Consider the following 17,500-nt stretch of genomic DNA (forward strand, 5'->3'; position numbering starts at 1 on the left):
ACACACACACAGCCTGAGGGTGTGTGAGCGTGAGCCTGGTTTTTCTGTATTCGCACATTAATAGAAATTCAGAGGCAAAGCCTGAGGGCTACACACACACACACACACACACACACTCAGTCATCATGCTGATACAGCAGAAGTAAAGTGTTGTGTTTTTCTTCCTGTGGTTTAAACTTTTCTCACGTTTGTTTGTCCACGTTTCTGCTTTTACACATTCTGAGGGAACACACACACACACACACACACACACAGCTGGTTGGTGACACACCATGTGAGTGTGTATGTGTGTGTGTGTGGTGAAAGATAAAGAATAAAAAAACAAAACAACCATGTTGAAAAAAAGATCTTTGTTTCTATAAATGACAACTCATATAAATAAAGTTTGGATTGTCTGGACGTTGACATCAACTTCACATCTTTCCAGGACTGTTTCAGCAGCTACATCAAAGAACTTCCGTGACCGACACAATCAATATCACACAACTGGTCCACAACGTTTTTCCAAAACTAAAGCTCAGAGAGCTTGAACCTGTTCTCTCCATCACAGACCCTCGGGACTGCAGGGGGCGCTGATGAGTTCAGACCACCACGGAAAACCTGTCTGTCGCTCTCCTGCTGCTCTTCACGTGACCCACGCTCTTCTTCTTCTTCATCTTGGCCCCGGGGGGTTTGGAAACAGGGGAGGAGGGGGCGGGGTTTGGATCGGGGGGAACAGGAGGTTTAGACTCCTCCTCCTTCTGCTCAGGAAGGGGAACAAGTGGAGGAGTTTCCACGGTTACCTGAAACATGGACACAGGTATTATTATGATAGACAGGTGTGTAAGAGTGTGCCTGTGTGTGTGTGTGTGTGTGTGTGTGTGTGTGTGTGTGTGTGGACCTCTGTCAGGCTCGTCTTCGTGCCGCTGATCAGATCATCTGTACGTCTGCGACACACAAGAACAAACACAGCCAGACATGAGCAGTCGATCTTACGCACTAGATCGTCTGTGGATCAACCAATGGGTGGAAAGACACAGTCTGAGTGACAGCCCCCTCATTTGCATAAATCAAAGAAAAACAAAGAAAACTAATTATATAAATATAAATTTGAATGAGTGTGTTAGTTTGTTTGTCACCTCGTGGCGTCCCTCAGCTCGCCCTCGGCCCGACGCAGCCTGTCCTCCAGCTGCTTCTTCTCGCTCTGAACACCCGACAGGTGTTTACCCAGAATCCTCAGCGTGCGCTTCCTCCGACTCGCTTCCTGTCGGGCATCCGACAGAGCCTGAGCAGAGAGAGAGAGAGAGAGAGAGGAAGTCAGTAAATGATAATGAACTCCCTTCAGACGACCTGTGTGATGGAGACGTACCTGTGTGGTCTGGCTCAGGGTGCATTGTGGGTCGCTCTGCCCGGCGGCCTGTGCGTTCACCTCATGCTGCAGCGCGTGCAGCCGCTCGGTCTGTTCATGGATCAGCGACTGAGCCTCCTGTTCCCTGGCCAGAGCCTGACGGAGCTCCGCACACACACTGTGGAAACGCTCGGCCGGGACCTGGACTCACACACACACACACACACACACACACACACACACACACACACACACACACACTCAGCTCTGCCATCATCTCTCACACACAGCTCAGGTGTGTGTGTGTGTGTGTGTGTGTGTGTGAGCGGCCTCACCGTCCTGCAGGTGTCCTCCCTCTCCCGTCGCAGTCCTTTCTTCAGATTGGCCGCCTCCAGCCTGAGACTCCGCCTCTCCACCTCGGCCGAGTGCAGTCGTTGGCTGAAGAGCAGGAAGTGCTGCTGCAGGGTGGACACCAGGGCCTGGTGACGGAAGAACATGCACACGCACACACACAGAGGTCTATGTTCAGCAGGTGGCTGACGTGACGCGTGTTCACGAACCGTTCACCGATCTATAATTTAATTTCCTTCTTCACAGACCTTCGTGTTGGTCCGCGGAGGCAGCTTCAGGCGCCAGCTCAGTGTGTTGCCGCCGTCGTCCGCTCTGCGGGACGCCGCGTCCGATTGGTCAAGCAGGTGATCCAGGAGGCGGGACAAACTGGAACGAGCTGCGGCCGTGACATCTGGAGGGGAGGAGCCTGGAGAGTGACAACGACACATCGCCTTCAACACCTCAACAAACTGACACTGTGTGTTGATTAATATGGTCCGTGTGTGTGTGTGTGTGTGTGTGTGTGTGTGTGTGTGTGTGTGTGGTTACCATTGTCCTCTAGCGCCCCCTGCAGGTCAGCCATGGAGGACACTATGGTAGAGGAGAGACGTTTCGAGCGAATCCACCGAGCATACACACCTTCACGACCTCCATCATCTTCATCTAAAACACAACACACACACATTTTTTTGATAAAATGAAACGACTTCATCACACTGGTGTGATGAAATGACAGAACAAGCACCGACCTGTTGTCGATTTGATTTGTCCCTCCTGAGTCGCCCTCGCCACATCACCACAGACACACACATCCGGAACGCCGCCTCCTCTCTCCAGCCGAAACAACACCGTCGTCTCTTTCGCCAGTGCACGCCACCTCCTCGCCGCCAGCACCGCCCACACGCTCCTCCTCCACCTCCTCACCGCCCTCCTCCCTCTCTCCTCCTCCTCGTCCTCATCCTCCTCACCACCCAGAGCGCTGGCCAGCCTCCGCACCTCCTCCTCCAGCGCCTCGCTCTCCGCCAGACGCCTGCACACAAGATCTTTCTGCTCGCAGAGCGTCCGCAGGCGGCGGTGGGCGTGTCTCAGCGCCCCGGCCAGGAGGGCGCAGGCCGCCAGCAGGGAGGCCGACTCCCTGCGGCTTCCGGAGAGGAGCGAGAGGTCAGAGGTCAGGGAGGAGACCTGACCGCGGAGAACGTCGCACTCGGAGCGACACACCTAAGAGAGAGAGAGAGAGAGAGAGAGAGAGAGAGAGAGAGAGAGAGAGAGAGAGAGAGAGGTGGACATCAGCTTCAAGTCATGGGGGGAGGAGTTAAAAAACTCCAGAAGCTCTCTGATTGGCAACAGAATGAGGAAACGCACCCCTGAGTGGAGGAGTTGTCGTCAAACAGCTGAGATATAAAAGATATAAAAATAAAATTTCAGGATGTCGGTTTTATAAGAAACCATAACCTGGAACATGAATGATTCATGTCACGAAAATCAAATCTGGATCAGGACGTCCCGCTTGTATTCATCACTATAATAAATCATATCTCTGATATGTGAGTTTCTCCTCGTGGTGACGAAGAAGTGAAGATTCAGCGCTGTGCGGACAACTTGACTCCCCCTCCCTAGCGACAGAGACCCTGGAGGTGTGTGTGTGTGTGTGTGTGTGTGTGTGTGTGTGTGTGTGTGTGTGTGTGTGCGTTACCTGCAGCTCGTGCTGCAGCAGCGTGTGCTGGTCGCTCCGGGCCTCCTCCCTCCTCCTGGCGCTCTTCTCCAGACGGGACAACGCACGCTGCAGCTTGTGAACACACATGCTCTTCTTCTCGCACACGAGCTGCAGGCGGGCGATCTACAACAACAACAACAATATATTTTTAAATATAAATATATGAAATGAAAATGAAGATGTCACTCGACTGCTCACTTTGTCGTTGGCCGCCTGGAGGTCAGAGGTCAGTCGGTCGACTTGTTCGCAGATGACGTCGCACAGCTCCTTCCAGGTGAAGTTACCCAGGATGCTGTGGGGCTGAGTGAGGAGGACGCAGCCGGCCAGGAGGCGCTGGTAGAGACAGTAGAGGAAGGACAGACGGACCTGAGACACACACACACACACACACACACACACAGTGTGACGGCATGTTACAGGATTAACTCAGCATCATGATGAGTGAAATTAAATACTTTCAACATAACGACATTAAGAAGATGAGAAGAGACGAAGAAGATTTTTATAATCTAGTGAACAGCTTCAGGGCCAAAACTGTGACGATCAGCGACCGTATATATATATATACACATACATGTAATGACCTTTGACTCTTTGTCGTAGTCGTCCGTCAGCCTCTGGACTTCTTTCGCCCTCTCCTCTCTCTCTCTCTGCAGCCCCGCCCTCAGCTCGCGGCTCTGCGTCGACCAATCGGAGCTCTGCTGGCAAAGGCGCTTCAGCTCCTCCTCCAATCGGACCGACTCCTCCCGGGACTCCTGAGGCACAAGAGTCAGACCAACAGTCGTCTCCTTCAAACCCCCCGAGGTTTCACAGTGAACCCCCCTCCACCACGGTTCTGTGGGTCGGGACGCTCACCTCTCTCTGTCGGCTCTGATCCGAGGTCAGCCGTCCGAGGGTGTGGTTCTCCTGCTGCAGCAGCTCTGACGCACGGAGCAGATCCTGGACCTGAGAGAGAGAGAACAAACCTCAGTCAGACAGAAAGAACAAGGACCAACGAACGGAGACCCAGAACGTTCACCTGTTTCTCTGTTTCCTTCAGTCGGAGCTCAGAGGTGTCGAGCATCAACTCCAGCTGCCGCAGCACCTCAGCAGAAGAACTCCCATCATGCACTGCAAGAGGACTGCAGCCTGCAGACGCACACACACACACACACAAACATCAGCTGGTCGATTCTCCCAGAGTTTGTCTCTGTGTGTGTGTCTGTGTGTGTGTGTACCTGTAAAGTTGTGTTGTTGGAGTGTTTCTCTGATCTTCTGCACACAGTTCACATAAGCCTCTTTAGTCTAAACACACACACACACATACATACACACACACACACAGGATTACATGACGGAGGTGAATCAGACTTACACAAAAAATGTTCTTCTTAATTTATATTTTTTCAAAATAACTGAGCTCTTTGTGTGTGTGTGTGTGTTACCTGCTGCAGCCGCGAGCATGTGTCTCTGTGTCGTTTCTTTTCCTCCTCCAGCCTCCCCGAGAGGTCAGAGGTCGACTTCCTCTCAGTTTCCATAGCAACGCCGAGGTCAGACTTACACTGCTCATACTCCGCCTCCAACCTGCACACACATACGCAAACAGGAAAAAAGAAAGAAAAAAGTTAAAAGTCTTTACTGCATATTAAAACTGAAGCAATACAAGTAAAAGATAAAATCTCAAATATAAACTGAAAACTAAAGGACATGTGTTGTTGTTGTTGTTGTCGTGACCTCACCGCTCCAGAGCGCGCTCAGTGCCACTGTGCCTCTCTCTCTCCAGGCTGCGGGCTCTCTCCATCTCTCTGAGCTGAGCCCTGAGCAGCTCCAGGCCGCACTGCGCTTCCTGCTGGCCGGACCGCTCCACCGCCACCGCCGCCTCCAGGTCCCGCACCCGCAGCTGCCGCGTCACAAGGCCACGGAGAGAATTCACCCCACAGACGCCAATCGACTCATCTTATTAACAGTATGTTGTGTGTGTGTGTGTTACCTGGACGAGCTCGGAGTTGAACTTGGATTCCAGGTGAGCCGCTCGCTCGGCCTCGATGTTTGACTCCAGAGACCTCAACTGCTGATCTGACGCCTGCAATGAACGTCGTCTTTATATACAAACTTTTTTTTACTTCCTTCATCGCCACCTTCAGACGTCTCTCATCACCTCCTTCTCCCTCCTGCTCCTCTCCTCTCTCTCCATCAGGTATTTCAGTTCATCAGCTTGTCGTCTGTTTGCCTCCGCCTCCTTCTTCCTCTCCTCCCTCACCTCCCTCGCCTCCTTCTCCCTCTCTTCCCTCGCCTCCTCCATCCTCCTCTCCCTCTCGTCCAGAGCCGCCTCCTGCTCCTGAAGACGAGCAGATGCAGAGAGTTTGAGTTTAATGGACCTCGACTCACTTAGGAATCAAGAGTTCCTGTTCACGCAGAATCCTGATTTTGACTTTTAAGATTGTGTGTGTGTGTGTGTGTGTGTGCGTGTGTGTGTGTGTGTGTGTGTGACCTGCAGCAGTTGGTGCAGTTGCTGGTTCTCGGAGCTGAGACTGTGAATCAGTTTGTCGCGTTCCTCCACCTCCTGCTGCAAAGCATGCTGGTCCTCCTCCCGGGCCTGTCGGGTGATGTCCAGGGCTCTCTGCAGCTCCTGCACCGTCTGCTGGAGCTCTGCCGCTCGCTCTGACACACACGCGCACACACACACACACACACACACACACACACACACACACACACACACACTATAAAACTACTATCACGTTTTTGACCGCTCTCCTTGTGCGTATTCTTGGGGGTGGCACGTTTGATTCACGTACCTGTGAGACTGCGCTTGTCTCGGCTGAGCTCAGCAGCTCGCGCCGCATCTCGCTGGCTAAGGGTCAGCTGATACTGAAGCTCCGCCCCCTGAGCTTCACCTCGCTCCACCGATGACCTCAGCCGGGTCAGCTCCGCCTGTAGCCTGCACAGCTGCACGCACACACACACACACACACACACACACACACACACAATAATAAAAACATAAAGAGGCAGTGTTTGAACAGTGAATTGGACGTTGATTGCCAGGCAACAGTCATGCTCTCACCTCCCGGTTGTGTCCAGACGTCAGCTCCAGTTTCTCTTTCTCCAGCTGGTGGATCCTCCACCTCAGCGTCGCCCCCGTCTCCTCGCCGCCCTCTGACGCCGCCCTCCTCCCTCTGCCGTCGCTCTCCCTCTCCTTCCTCCTCCTCCTCCTCCCATCCCTCCCTCTTCCTCGCTCATCCTCGTCTCTCCGTCCTCCTCCGTCTCCTGCTTGCGTCTCCTCCTGTTGCATGGTGCTGACGGGTCCTTTCGGCCTGGAAAAAGAATAAGAACTCATGAGGCAGTTTCAAAAAAAAAAATACAGGATGTAAAAAATAATTATCTTTTAGAATTGGTGCATCCATATAATCTTCATAGATTTCAGATGTTGTTCTTCATGTGCCTGTAGTTTATAATTATGTCCATTAAAAACAGTTATAGTAGAGAAATAGATGTACATTCACCTCGACACCTGCAGATATTAACAAACAGCAGAGACCCACGGAGGTTGGCTCGGTACTGGTGAGGAGGCTGCCTGGTTGCCTGGTTGCCTGGTTGCCTGGCTGCCTGGTTGCCTGGTTGCCTGGTTGCTGTTGTCTTGCCAGACGACGCACTCGATCCCTCACGTGTCAAGAAAACGAACCCCCTTCACAAACCGACGTTTTTAATATAACAACTTATATTGCTGTTGACGAACCACAAGGATCCACTTTACAATTTGGCACCAATCAAACACACAGAGGAGTTCAAGTGTCAATAACGTCAGGCTACGATTTTAAACCATCTATATTTTTATTAGTCAACAAACGGTTTAAAAATCTGAAATTCTGTGAATGGAGTTCTGTTATTTCATACGAAACAACCCGAACAAAAGACGTTTTTCCACCGTTAACATTCAACATTCACGTCACCGTTAGCTCCTAAATCAAGTTTAACAAATATGCGACTATGTGAAACGTCTACACGAATCAGAAAACACACTAATAACGCGTAGTAAACTGTTATAAACACGTACTGTAGCATCTGATCCGCAGCCGTTTGAATCTGACGCCATCTTTAGCGTCCGTACGTCATTTCCGCATGAACTCCGGATTGGCTGGATGATTGGCCAATGGTGATCGTCCACTCATTTTTAGTGTTTTTTTATTTTTATTAAATGACGATTATGAACAAACCGCTTTATTAAATAAAGAAAAAAGTAAATAAACACATATAACGACATATTATGACTTTGAATTCATTAAAAATGTGTCATAAATGTAAGGTTACCGATGTTATTGTTGTTATAATCATTGTCGAATATGATATAATAATTATGATGATAAAATAAATAGATAGATATATAGTTACTCTATTCATCCCAAGCTGGGAAATTCCGGTGTAACAGCAGCACGTTTCACATAGCACACTTTAAAAACATATACAATATTTACACAAATACATTTTAAATATACCAATTGCAAAAAATATAGAGAATAAGAATAATACATTTTAGGAATTTTCATGAAATATTAACAGTGGAAATAGTGCAGTAGTACATAAAATATGAAACACTGTATTATTCTTATATTAGTTCATAACTCCGCTGTGATAGTTTTATTTTGAATTTGACTGATTGTTTATTAAAATTATGTTCGAGTTATAATTGAACCCAGAGACTATTTCATCAATTCATCATCTGTAAAAATAACAGTTGAAATATTTCCAGCATTTAATTTCTCTGTAGACGTTTTTTTTGGACGAGCAGAGGGGGGCGGTGTCGAGCTCTTGGCACACGCTGCCGCATTTCATCGTAGAAGAAGAAGAGAGAACTCAAACAACATGGCGGCGCCCTCGGAACACGTTGAAACTGGATCCACGGGGACAGAGACGGACAAAACAGACGGACCGGAGACCCCCAGAGACGCAGAGACCTCAGACTCGGAGCCTGAGGGTCAAGACCCGGACCCTGATCCCGACGAGGACGAGGATGAGGACGAGCCGCCCGCGCCGAAGATCCGGGACACCCCGGAGAACATCCGCCTGGAGGCGATCGCCAACACGGTGGCGCTGCACCCGAGCCGGGACCTGCTGGTGTGCGGCGACGTGGACGGGGACGTGTACGCCTACTCGTACTCGTGCACGGAGGGGGAGAACCGCGAGGTGTGGTCGTCGGGCCACCACATGAAGTCCTGCCGCCAGGTGCGCTTCTCCGCGGACGGGCTTCAGCTCTACAGCGTGTCCCGGGACAAGGCCGTGCACCTGCTGGACGTGGAGCGGGGGCAGCTGGTCACCAGGATCCGCGGGGCGCACGGGGCTCCCATCAACAGCCTGCTGCTGGTGGACGAGAACATCCTGGCCACCGGAGACGACGGAGGAACCCTGAAGGTCCGGACAGAAGCTGTTCCTTTACTTGACACGGACACTGAGGGTTGATGGTCTGAGGCGGTCGGATGATCCAACTTGATACGTGCTGATCTTGTCATGGGTTGTTGGTGCTGTGACGGTTGTCAGTGGTCTGAGATCTTTGTTGGGTCTAGATGGTCGTTGGATGGTCGGAGGGACTCACCTGGTCTGTAAAGGGTCTGATAGCGAGTTCTACGCAACTCGGAAGACGAAATCTTTCAACCTCGCTTAAGAAAAGTACAAGGGAATGTCAGTCGTTATCTCTGAATCATCATTCATATATTCTGCTCTCGAAGGCCAAGTTGGCCAGAAAGCAACTTGGCCAACACGGTAACGGTCCATAAAACCTCCCACAATCTGGTCAATCAACAAATCTGCATCGTCTGAAGCTGTTTTCCGACACAAATTCTGTAATATACTTGGAATATTGGGTCTGGGGTATTTTCCGGAGTTTGCCGAAGGCAGTAGGCGAGTGTCAGAGAAAGATGCGTTCACAGCAGCAGCATTTCCTCAAGATTGTGTTGCGTCTGGCAGGACAGGATGATAATCCCCCTGTAGAAAGCTCCTCCCTAATGAAATCGACTTGCCGTGATGTTCTTGGCTGAGAGCTATCGCCCCGCTGAGCTGTAACCTTCTTGATTTTTGTGTTTCATTTCGTAAGGTGTGGGACATGAGGAAAGGGACGGCGTTCATGGATGTGAAACAACACGACGATTACATCAGCGACATCGCCGTGGACCAGGCCAAGCGGATCCTGCTCACCGCCAGGTGTGTTTTATCCCATTAACCTGAAATGATGTGTACTTAACGTCTTGGCTGACCAGTTTCCACAGCGCGCCGTCAGTTTTTGGATTGGCTTTCATTCCTTCTCCCGGTACCTCCGAGAAATTCTTCTCAGCCAACAGTCGAAGCATGATCTATCATTATCAGTTTCATTTCCTCAATGTAGCTTGTGTTTTCAACGCTCGAACCCCGAATGCAACTTTGATCTTCTCTGAAACAGCGGCGACGGGACCATGGGCGTCTTCAACATCAAGAGGCGGCGCTTCGAGCTGCAGTCGGAGTTCCAGAGCGGCGATCTGACCTCGGTAGCGCTGATGAAGCGGGGGAAGAAGGTGGTGTGCGGCTCCAGCGAGGGCACCATCTACATCTTCAACTGGAACGGCTTCGGGGCCACCAGCGACCGCTTCGCCATCAAGGCGGAGTCGGTGGACTGCATCACGCCCGTCACCGACAACATCATGTGCATCGCCTCCATGGACGGGTTCATCCGGTGAGTTGGTCACTCACCTTGAGAGGTTACATCCACTCTGGTGTTTGTTTCTTCTCACTTGTGTCCCTCTTAGTCAACATCTCAATCCGGCTAGCCCAATTTGTTGCTCATAAGTTACAAACATGTATAACTTCATAGTAACATTGTGTGTCTGTCCTGCACCAGAGCCGTCAACCTTCTTCCCAACCGGGTCATCGGCTGCATTGGGCAGCACGTCGGCGAACCCATCGAGGAGCTTTCCACGTCCTGGGACTCGCGCTTCCTGGCCAGCTGTGGCCACGACCAGCTCATCAAGTTCTGGGACATTTCCAGTTTGCCCGACACAACGGTCAACGAATACCGCAAGAGGAAAAAGAAAGACGGACGGATGAAGTCCCTCACCAAGAAGGCCCACGGAGACAACGACTTCTTCTCAGGACTCGTGGAGGAACCGGAGAAGAAGGAGGAGGAAGAGGAGGAGGAGGAGGAAGCGGATGACAGTGACAGTGGCAGTGATTAAAAACTCAGTTGGTCATTACTGTGCCTTGGACAGTAGAAAGGTCTGATTGGTCCTGACTGTCACCCAAAGGGCCTCACAATGACCGGATGGTGAAAACATTATGATGGACGTCATCGCGGCAAACGTTGGTAGCTACTGAACCTCCAGTCCCGACAGCGTTGGCGCCTTAACTTCAGAGACGACTTCCACCTCGAAAACCCCCCATCATTGGTGACTCAGCATTTGCAAATGGAAACATGAGGTCACTCACAAACGCAAATGTGGTGGGATAAACAGGGAAGGTCCCAGAGGAGTAAAAAGGATCTTACTTCAGCTTCAGGATTTCAAATTCCTAAATTAGGAAAATAAGAATATTAGGTCTATGTCTGATATATTGTATCAACATGTTTCCTCCCTGTGTAACTCTCATCATGCAGATCCAAAGACATCCAGGTATTAGCCTGTAAACTAGCTGCAGTATATTAGGTCAATTCTGGTTGAATTTGATGTAAGCGTATTTGTATGAAACTAATCGAGCCGGTTAATTGCATTATTGTATATGTTGTGTAAATACATTGTTCAAAATGACTCAACGTATCAAGTGGAAAAGAAATTGAATATAACAAGTTAATAAACCAGTGTTTTCATCTTTTCATTTTACATACACTGTACAATTTAGGCAGAAATTGACCTCCACAACACATTTATGATTTATTCTCATATACAGTATATTAAATTCTGTATTTTAAGTTCAAAGTCTTAAGATATAGACGTGGTTTTACACTCAAATTGTGAAAACTTTTATTTGAACTTTTCTTTCGTTTTTAGGATGAAAGAAACATCTAAACTTTGACAACATTGAAATATCAATCGACCAGGATAAAAGGAAAATATTGATTATCGTAGTTTTATTAAAGTGTTTCATTATGCCTCGAATATACTTATACTTGGATGATTAATCAATTTGGTTTGACAGGCAATTAATTGGCTGAATTTTAACAAAATTTGATCAAGATTGTGATTTTGAGGCAAAAAATAATATAAAAAGTGGTACCAGCATCTCGAGTTTGAACATTTAGCTTTAAAGATTTCTATGACCAAAAAAATTTAATATTGTTGGGTTGCTTCCGACCAGAGTCGTTGAGAAAGAGAGTCGCGACAACTCCATTCTCTCAAATGGACCTTTTTATTTTTCCTGCAATGGCGGATCATGGAGACTCACAATAGTTCCCGGAAGTGAGAAGCTGCGCATCACATCTGAATCAAATCAACGTGAACATTAAAGCCTTCAATAGTTAATAAAATGTTACTTTAAAAAACGTATTGACTAACTACATAGAGTAACTACATGGTCATGTCGGTCTGCTATATTGTCAATCCATACATTTATTGGCGACTGATTAACAAAAATCGCAGTTCCGTCGCTCAGAATAATGGATTCAAAGGGAACTTCCGGGAACTATGTATGGGGGCTACGTGAGTCACGTGACGAGCAAAGCCTTTAGGACTTCCGTTGTCGCGACTCTCTCTCTCCACGGCTCTGGTCCGGTCCAACCGCAGGCGCGAAATGAATGTCGGGAGATCACGTGACAGGAGGAAGATCCACCAACATGGCGACCGGCTGCAGAGCGGAGTGAAGCGCAGTGTTGTACCGAGAGGAGAGAAGCACCGGGGCGAGTCGTCACGGGACCGTCACTCGGTGTCGGTGAGTCCGCTGAACCAACAGGCGACGGTGCAACCGCATGAGGCGAGGTTCGAATCCCGCTGCCGGGAGCTGCCGGCGGCTAACGGGGGTGTTAGCTGCTGTGCTAACGCGCCTGTATTAGTAAACAGTGCGTGATAACGGACAGAGCGCGACGCGGTTCACGCGCGCGCGCAACGAACGTTTCTCACTTTTTAATTTCCGCAGTTTGGTTGTTGTTTATCGGATTGTGACGTCACAGCAGCAGCACAAACGTAAATAACAACAGAGCTGCTGAAGTCGGTGTTTCGTAGTTTGTTGTCGTCACTAACAAGCGTTTTCATTATTGAGTCATCGATTAGTCGACGAAACCTTAAAAATGTCTCTGATCGTCTTTATATACAGTCAGTGATCGTCTTTATATACAGTCAGTGATCGTCTTTATATACAGTCACTGATCGTCTTCATATACAGTCAGTGATCGTCTTCATATACAGTCAGTGATCGTCTTTATATACAGTCAGTGATCGTCTTTATATACAGTCACTGATCGTCTTCATATACAGTCAGTGATCGTCTTCATATACAGTCAGTGATCGTCTTTATATACAGTCAGTGATCGTCTTTATATACAGTCAGTGATCGTCTTTATATACAGTCAGTGATCGTCTTTATATACAGTCACTGATCGTCTTCATATACAGTCAGTGATCGTCTTCATATACAGTCAGTGATCGTCTTTATATACAGTCAGTGATCATCTTTATATACAGTCAGTGATCGTCTTTATATACAGTCAGTGATCGTCTTCATATACAGTCAGTGATCGTCTTTATATACAGTCACTGATCGTCTTTATATACAGTCAGTGATCATCTTTATATACAGTCTCTGATCGTCTTTATATACAGTCAGTGATCGTCTTCATATACAGTGACTGATCATCTTTATATACAGTCAGTGATCGTCTTTATATACAGTCAGTGATCATCTTTATATACAGTGACTGATCGTCTTTATATACAGTGACTGATCGTCTTTATATACAGTCACTGATTTTTGTTTTCTGTTGTCAGCCGAGTGTCAAGTCCGGCAGGGCCGACACGTGCAAAGGTCGCTGGTCGATTCCCTCCGAAGCGGCGAGATGCCGGGGAAACCCGGCGACGGCTTCAAACCGGGAGACCTGGTGTTTGCCAAGATGAAGGGCTTCCCCCACTGGCCTGCCAGGGTACGCACCAAATACACCACACTCACACTGTAAATACATCACAACCACAGAAATGAGTAATAAATCAAACTATCAATCTATATGAAGTGGATTTTATACTTAATGTAATGCTTGTGTGTGTGTGTGTGTGTGTGTGTGTGTGTGTGTGTGTGTGTGTGTGTGTGTGTTCAGGTCTGTAAGTCTGACAGCGGCTACAAGAAGCGAGTCCCGGTCTTCTTTTTCGGGACCCACCAGATGTGCGTACGCCCAAGTTCCATCATTCACACGAAAGAAAGCGTCGGCGGCGCTGACTGAACTGTGCTGATCAATCTCACTCTCCCCTCCCTCCCCCCTCAGAGGTAGCATCCCCCCGGAGAACGTCGTCCCGTACTTTGGCAACAAGATGAAGTATGGCAGCGGCGTTCGCATCAAAGGCTTCAGCGAGGGCATGTGGGAGATCCAGAACACACCGGGAGTCGGGAGTAAAGGCAAAGTCAGTGTCTCTCGCCCTCCGTCACGAGTTCAATACCCGGTGGGAAGATTTCCGCACTGATTCCTGTTTTTTAATTTCCTCTGATGAATTCTTTCATTGGTTCCGTTGTTTCCTCAGATACAAGCAAAGACCAGCACAGAGACAACACCTGCTAAACCAACTACTTCCCAGAAAACTACACCCGCCAAGTCGACATCTGTCCAGAAAACCACACCCGCTAAACCGACTTCTACACCGAAAAATACTTTACTGTCGGCCCCTGTGAAGGCCAACAGTAAAGCGACAGAAACTGCTGCTATTCAAACTCCCACTCGAGCCTCGTTGAGATCCACTCCGGTGAAAACAGCCGAGTCCCGACCGATTCCGACGGCACCGGATTCCTCGGAGACGACAGTGACGACAAGAAGCAGAAGATCCGAGTCGAATGCGCCAACGAGTGGCGACGGACCCGCGGGAGGGAGCATGAGTAAAAACGCTGCTCCAGGCGACAAGGCGGAGGTGAGTGTTTAATCTGATGTAGGATATCTGGTTAAATAACAGTGATCAAACTACCATGTGGACGTTAAATTTATTAATTTCTCAGACGACAGCAAACGTGGTGAAAACAAAAACTCTCTCCAAAGCCGGCGCGACCGAATCGGCTCCGGCCGCCGATGCTCCAGGAAGTGAATCCTTCGCCGAGACAACCGCAGGCAAAGTTCTGGAAGAGCAGGAAACGCAGAACGCCGCCCAAGAGCCGACGACGGCGATGGTGGAAAAAGCCGAGCCAGACGCTTCAGAGGCGACGAGAACCACCAGGAGCAGAGCGGCCGAGTCCAAGGTAAAAAAGTCATATGAACCCAAAGAGATCAAAATGTCCCAGAGGAAGAAGATTCATGTCACGTGACCATTCAGCTGTAAACAGGAAGTAAATTGTCGACTATGCGGTTGGTTGCGATGGTGAAAAGTCAGAGCGGGGATTTCTTTTTTTGGAGCGGTGACAACGAGGTGGAACTGTTACTGGACAGGAAGTGTTAGTGACGCTCTGTGTCCTCCGCTGGCCGTCGAGTTGTGACTAAAACGGAACCCGCAGCATTTCCACACGTCTCCGTCTGAGAGGCTGGGAAAACTCGTAAAAGTATCTGTGTGGGCGGGGCCTAATTCTTCTTGTGTGTTTTGATTCTTCAGGTCGTTGCCGAGCAACACAATCAGACTGCCAGTCCGTCAGTGACGCCTGCAGGTAACAGACACACCTGCACCTTGTCTTTAAATTGACAGTTTTATCCATTAACCTTCACACACATATATATATATATATATATGCTAATGAGAATCTGACTACAGAACTCAAAGCCACTCACCCTGCTAATAATTAAATCAAAAATCAATAATCTTTCTGATCAACTCTCTTGTTTTCCCAGCAGCTGCTAAGAGTCTGAAAAACATAGAACCAAAGTCTGCTCCAACACAAACGTCCAGGAGCAGCAGAGGACGGAGAGAACAGGACGACGAAGAGGAGGAGGACGAGACGTCAGCAAAGAGTCGAAGAGTCAAGAGAAAGAGAGAAGAGGAGGATGAAGAGGAAGTGCAAGAGAAAACGACAACGAAGACAGAGGAGAAAACGGAAGAGGTGAAGTTTTCCGAGAGCCAAGGAGCGGAAAGAAAGGAAGAAGAGAAGGAGGATAAAACAAAACAGGATGAAGTTGTCGAAGGCAAGAAAGACACGATGACCGCAACGACAGAAACTCCGATGATGAAGACGAGGAGAGGCGAGAAAGGAGAGCAGAATGAGAAGACGTGGGAAGGAAAGGACGAGGAGAGGACGAGGAGAGAAACGAGAGCAGGGAGCGGAAAGAGAACGAGAGAAGAGGAGACGACGAGAAGGGAGGAGGGCCAAGGGAGGAAGAGGGAGGAGGAGGAGAAGGGGGGGCAGAAGAAAGTAAGGGTGTGGGTAAAGGTTGAAAAGATGGATGGAAAGAAAGAGAAGATGAAGACGATGGAGGAGGAGAAACCTGGAGAAAAGTCAGACAGAGGAGGGAGGACGACGAGGAGGTCGGAGAAGGAGAAAACAAAGGACGCAGGAGAGGAGGTGACAGGAGAGGAAGAGGAGCAGGTGAAGAAGAAGAATAAACAGGACGGAGGTGTGGAAGGAAAGAAAGAAGAGAAGAAGGCAGAGGATGAAGAGAAACCTGGAGATAAGTCAGAGAGAAGAGGGAGGACGACGAGGAGGTCGGAGAAGGAGGGAGGAGGCTCCGTGGACGAGGAGGTAGAACTGCAATCAAATATGAAATATTAAGTGCAGAATTAAGACAATTGTTTTTACAATTCATCTTCATCTTCTTTTCTTCTTCTTTTTCTGTCTCTTCACGTGCAGCGTGAGCGGCGCCTGGTAGCCAAGAGGGAGAGTCTGTTGAAGTCTCTGCGAGGTCTGCTGAAGGCGGGAAGAGGAGCGAGGAGGAGGGAGGGGACCAAGAGCGCGCTGTATGAGAAGAAACTCCCACTCACTCGTCATCAGCTAGAGGAAGTGCGTTTAGATAAAAGTGTTTAAAAAGTCTTTGTTCTGTTCTTCTCAGGAAAGTCGGGGACGGAGCAAAGAAGAAGAAGAAGAGTCAGCAGGGTGCGAAGGAAACGACCAAGATCCGGAAATCAGGCGGTGGCGTCAAGAACGAGCTCGGAGAGACGAAGACGAAGAAGACGACAGAGGTCACACCGAAAGAAGAGAAAGACGAGGTGAAGACGTCTGACAGAAAGACGACAACGGACACGATACAGGAGGTGAAGGCAAAGAGTAAAACGACAGACGAGGAGAAGACCAAGGAAAAGAAGGAAGACGGGATGAAAGCGGAGGAGAAGCAGCAGCAAAAGGACGAAGAAAAGAAAGACGAGCGAAGGATTATTGGAAAGATCGTCAAGGCGACGGCGGGAAGGGGAACGAAGGTTCAGGTGAAGACTATGATGGGAGGAACAGTGGCAACTGCGACAGCGGCTGCCGCGAAGGAGGAGAAGATGGAAAGCAGAAAGGTGGAGGAGAAGAAAAAGGTGAAGGAGGCGGAGAAAGAGAAGAAATCCGAACCGGAGAGAACGAGAGCGGCGACAGAGGACAAAAAAGACAAGAGCACGACGACAGCGGAAGAGAAGAAGAAGAGGAAGAGGGGCAAGGACGAAGAGGAGAAACGAAGGAAGAGCGGCGAAGAGGAGATGCCGAGAAAGCAGAGCAAAGAAGAGCAAAGAAGAGCGCCCAAAGAGAAAGAGAAGAAGAAGAAGAGGAAAGAAACGGAGGAGGAAAGAACGATGCGAGAACCGAAGAAGAACGGGGACAAGAGTGAAAACGTAGCAGTGGAATCTCAGGAGGAAGACGAGAAAAGTCCGAAGGAGGAAGACGACAAAGCCACAGCAGAAGAAGAAGAGAGGTCGTCGGAGACGAGCGCGGAGGAAAAGAACGACGCCAAGACGTCGTCGGGCGGAGGGAGGGTGACGGAGGGGACGCAGAAGAAGAGTTTGACGATGACGCTGACGGACTCCACTCTGCACCGGATCCACGGAGACATCAGGATCTCTCTCAAGTCCGACAACCCGGTAAACAACAACAACAACAACAACTCATGTACATTC

At 49.2% G+C, this 17,500-nt stretch overlaps 3 protein-coding genes across 6 annotated transcripts in view; 2 read left to right on the forward strand and 1 right to left on the reverse strand.

Annotated features, from left to right (window-relative positions):
• Positions 1-335: 335 nt before the first annotated feature.
• Positions 336-17,500, reverse strand: part of LOC118319804 (coiled-coil domain-containing protein 171-like) — a 17,557-nt gene continuing 392 nt past the window's right edge. For 2 of the 4 annotated variants that reach the window (XM_035650454.2, XM_035650472.2), the window contains exons 2-23: positions 6,857-7,038; positions 6,418-6,667; positions 6,149-6,299; positions 5,842-6,011; positions 5,509-5,688; positions 5,341-5,433; positions 5,090-5,250; positions 4,796-4,934; positions 4,589-4,655; positions 4,390-4,499; positions 4,227-4,316; positions 3,956-4,126; positions 3,570-3,737; positions 3,351-3,494; positions 2,407-2,875; positions 2,207-2,320; positions 1,927-2,084; positions 1,663-1,806; positions 1,349-1,528; positions 1,119-1,264; positions 881-926; positions 336-782 (exon numbers count right to left, since the gene is read on the reverse strand). In XM_035650454.2, coding sequence (XP_035506347.2) covers positions 582-782; positions 881-926; positions 1,119-1,264; positions 1,349-1,528; positions 1,663-1,806; positions 1,927-2,084; positions 2,207-2,320; positions 2,407-2,875; positions 3,351-3,494; positions 3,570-3,737; positions 3,956-4,126; positions 4,227-4,316; positions 4,390-4,499; positions 4,589-4,655; positions 4,796-4,934; positions 5,090-5,250; positions 5,341-5,433; positions 5,509-5,688; positions 5,842-6,011; positions 6,149-6,299; positions 6,418-6,645 — 3,330 coding nt within the window. In that variant the 5' untranslated portion in view covers positions 6,646-6,667; positions 6,857-7,038 and the 3' untranslated portion in view covers positions 336-581. Of the gene's footprint in view, positions 783-880; positions 940-994; positions 1,265-1,348; positions 1,529-1,662; positions 1,807-1,926; positions 2,085-2,206; positions 2,321-2,406; positions 2,876-3,350; positions 3,495-3,569; positions 3,738-3,955; positions 4,127-4,226; positions 4,317-4,389; positions 4,500-4,588; positions 4,656-4,795; positions 4,935-5,089; positions 5,251-5,340; positions 5,434-5,508; positions 5,689-5,841; positions 6,012-6,148; positions 6,300-6,417; positions 6,668-6,856; positions 7,039-7,407; positions 7,694-17,500 lie in introns of those variants that run through there. The other 2 variants (XM_035650479.2, XR_007031781.1) reach the window with 2 other exon arrangements.
• On the forward strand, positions 7,821-11,188 carry wdr55 (WD repeat domain 55). The gene is made up of 4 exons (XM_035650843.2): positions 7,821-8,759; positions 9,439-9,545; positions 9,781-10,050; positions 10,216-11,188. Exons 1-4 carry the CDS (start codon positions 8,214-8,216, stop codon positions 10,547-10,549), a joined length of 1,257 nt encoding a protein of 418 aa, XP_035506736.1. The 5' UTR covers positions 7,821-8,213; the 3' UTR covers positions 10,550-11,188.
• psip1b (PC4 and SFRS1 interacting protein 1b) overlaps positions 11,337-17,500 on the forward strand; it is a 7,818-nt gene continuing 1,654 nt past the window's right edge. The window contains exons 1-12 of the mRNA XM_047336300.1: positions 11,337-12,233; positions 13,286-13,437; positions 13,609-13,673; positions 13,774-13,909; positions 14,027-14,407; positions 14,493-14,729; positions 15,077-15,128; positions 15,310-16,001; positions 16,056-16,087; positions 16,118-16,154; positions 16,263-16,369; positions 16,462-17,464. Coding sequence (XP_047192256.1) covers positions 13,354-13,437; positions 13,609-13,673; positions 13,774-13,909; positions 14,027-14,407; positions 14,493-14,729; positions 15,077-15,128; positions 15,310-16,001; positions 16,056-16,087; positions 16,118-16,154; positions 16,263-16,369; positions 16,462-17,464 — 2,826 coding nt within the window. The 5' untranslated portion in view covers positions 11,337-12,233; positions 13,286-13,353. The remainder of the gene's footprint in view (positions 12,234-13,285; positions 13,438-13,608; positions 13,674-13,773; positions 13,910-14,026; positions 14,408-14,492; positions 14,730-15,076; positions 15,129-15,309; positions 16,002-16,055; positions 16,088-16,117; positions 16,155-16,262; positions 16,370-16,461; positions 17,465-17,500) is intronic.

This window comes from Scophthalmus maximus, chromosome 12, assembly GCF_022379125.1.
Source record: "Scophthalmus maximus strain ysfricsl-2021 chromosome 12, ASM2237912v1, whole genome shotgun sequence".
In the NCBI taxonomy this organism is placed as follows: domain Eukaryota; kingdom Metazoa; phylum Chordata; class Actinopteri; order Pleuronectiformes; family Scophthalmidae; genus Scophthalmus; species Scophthalmus maximus.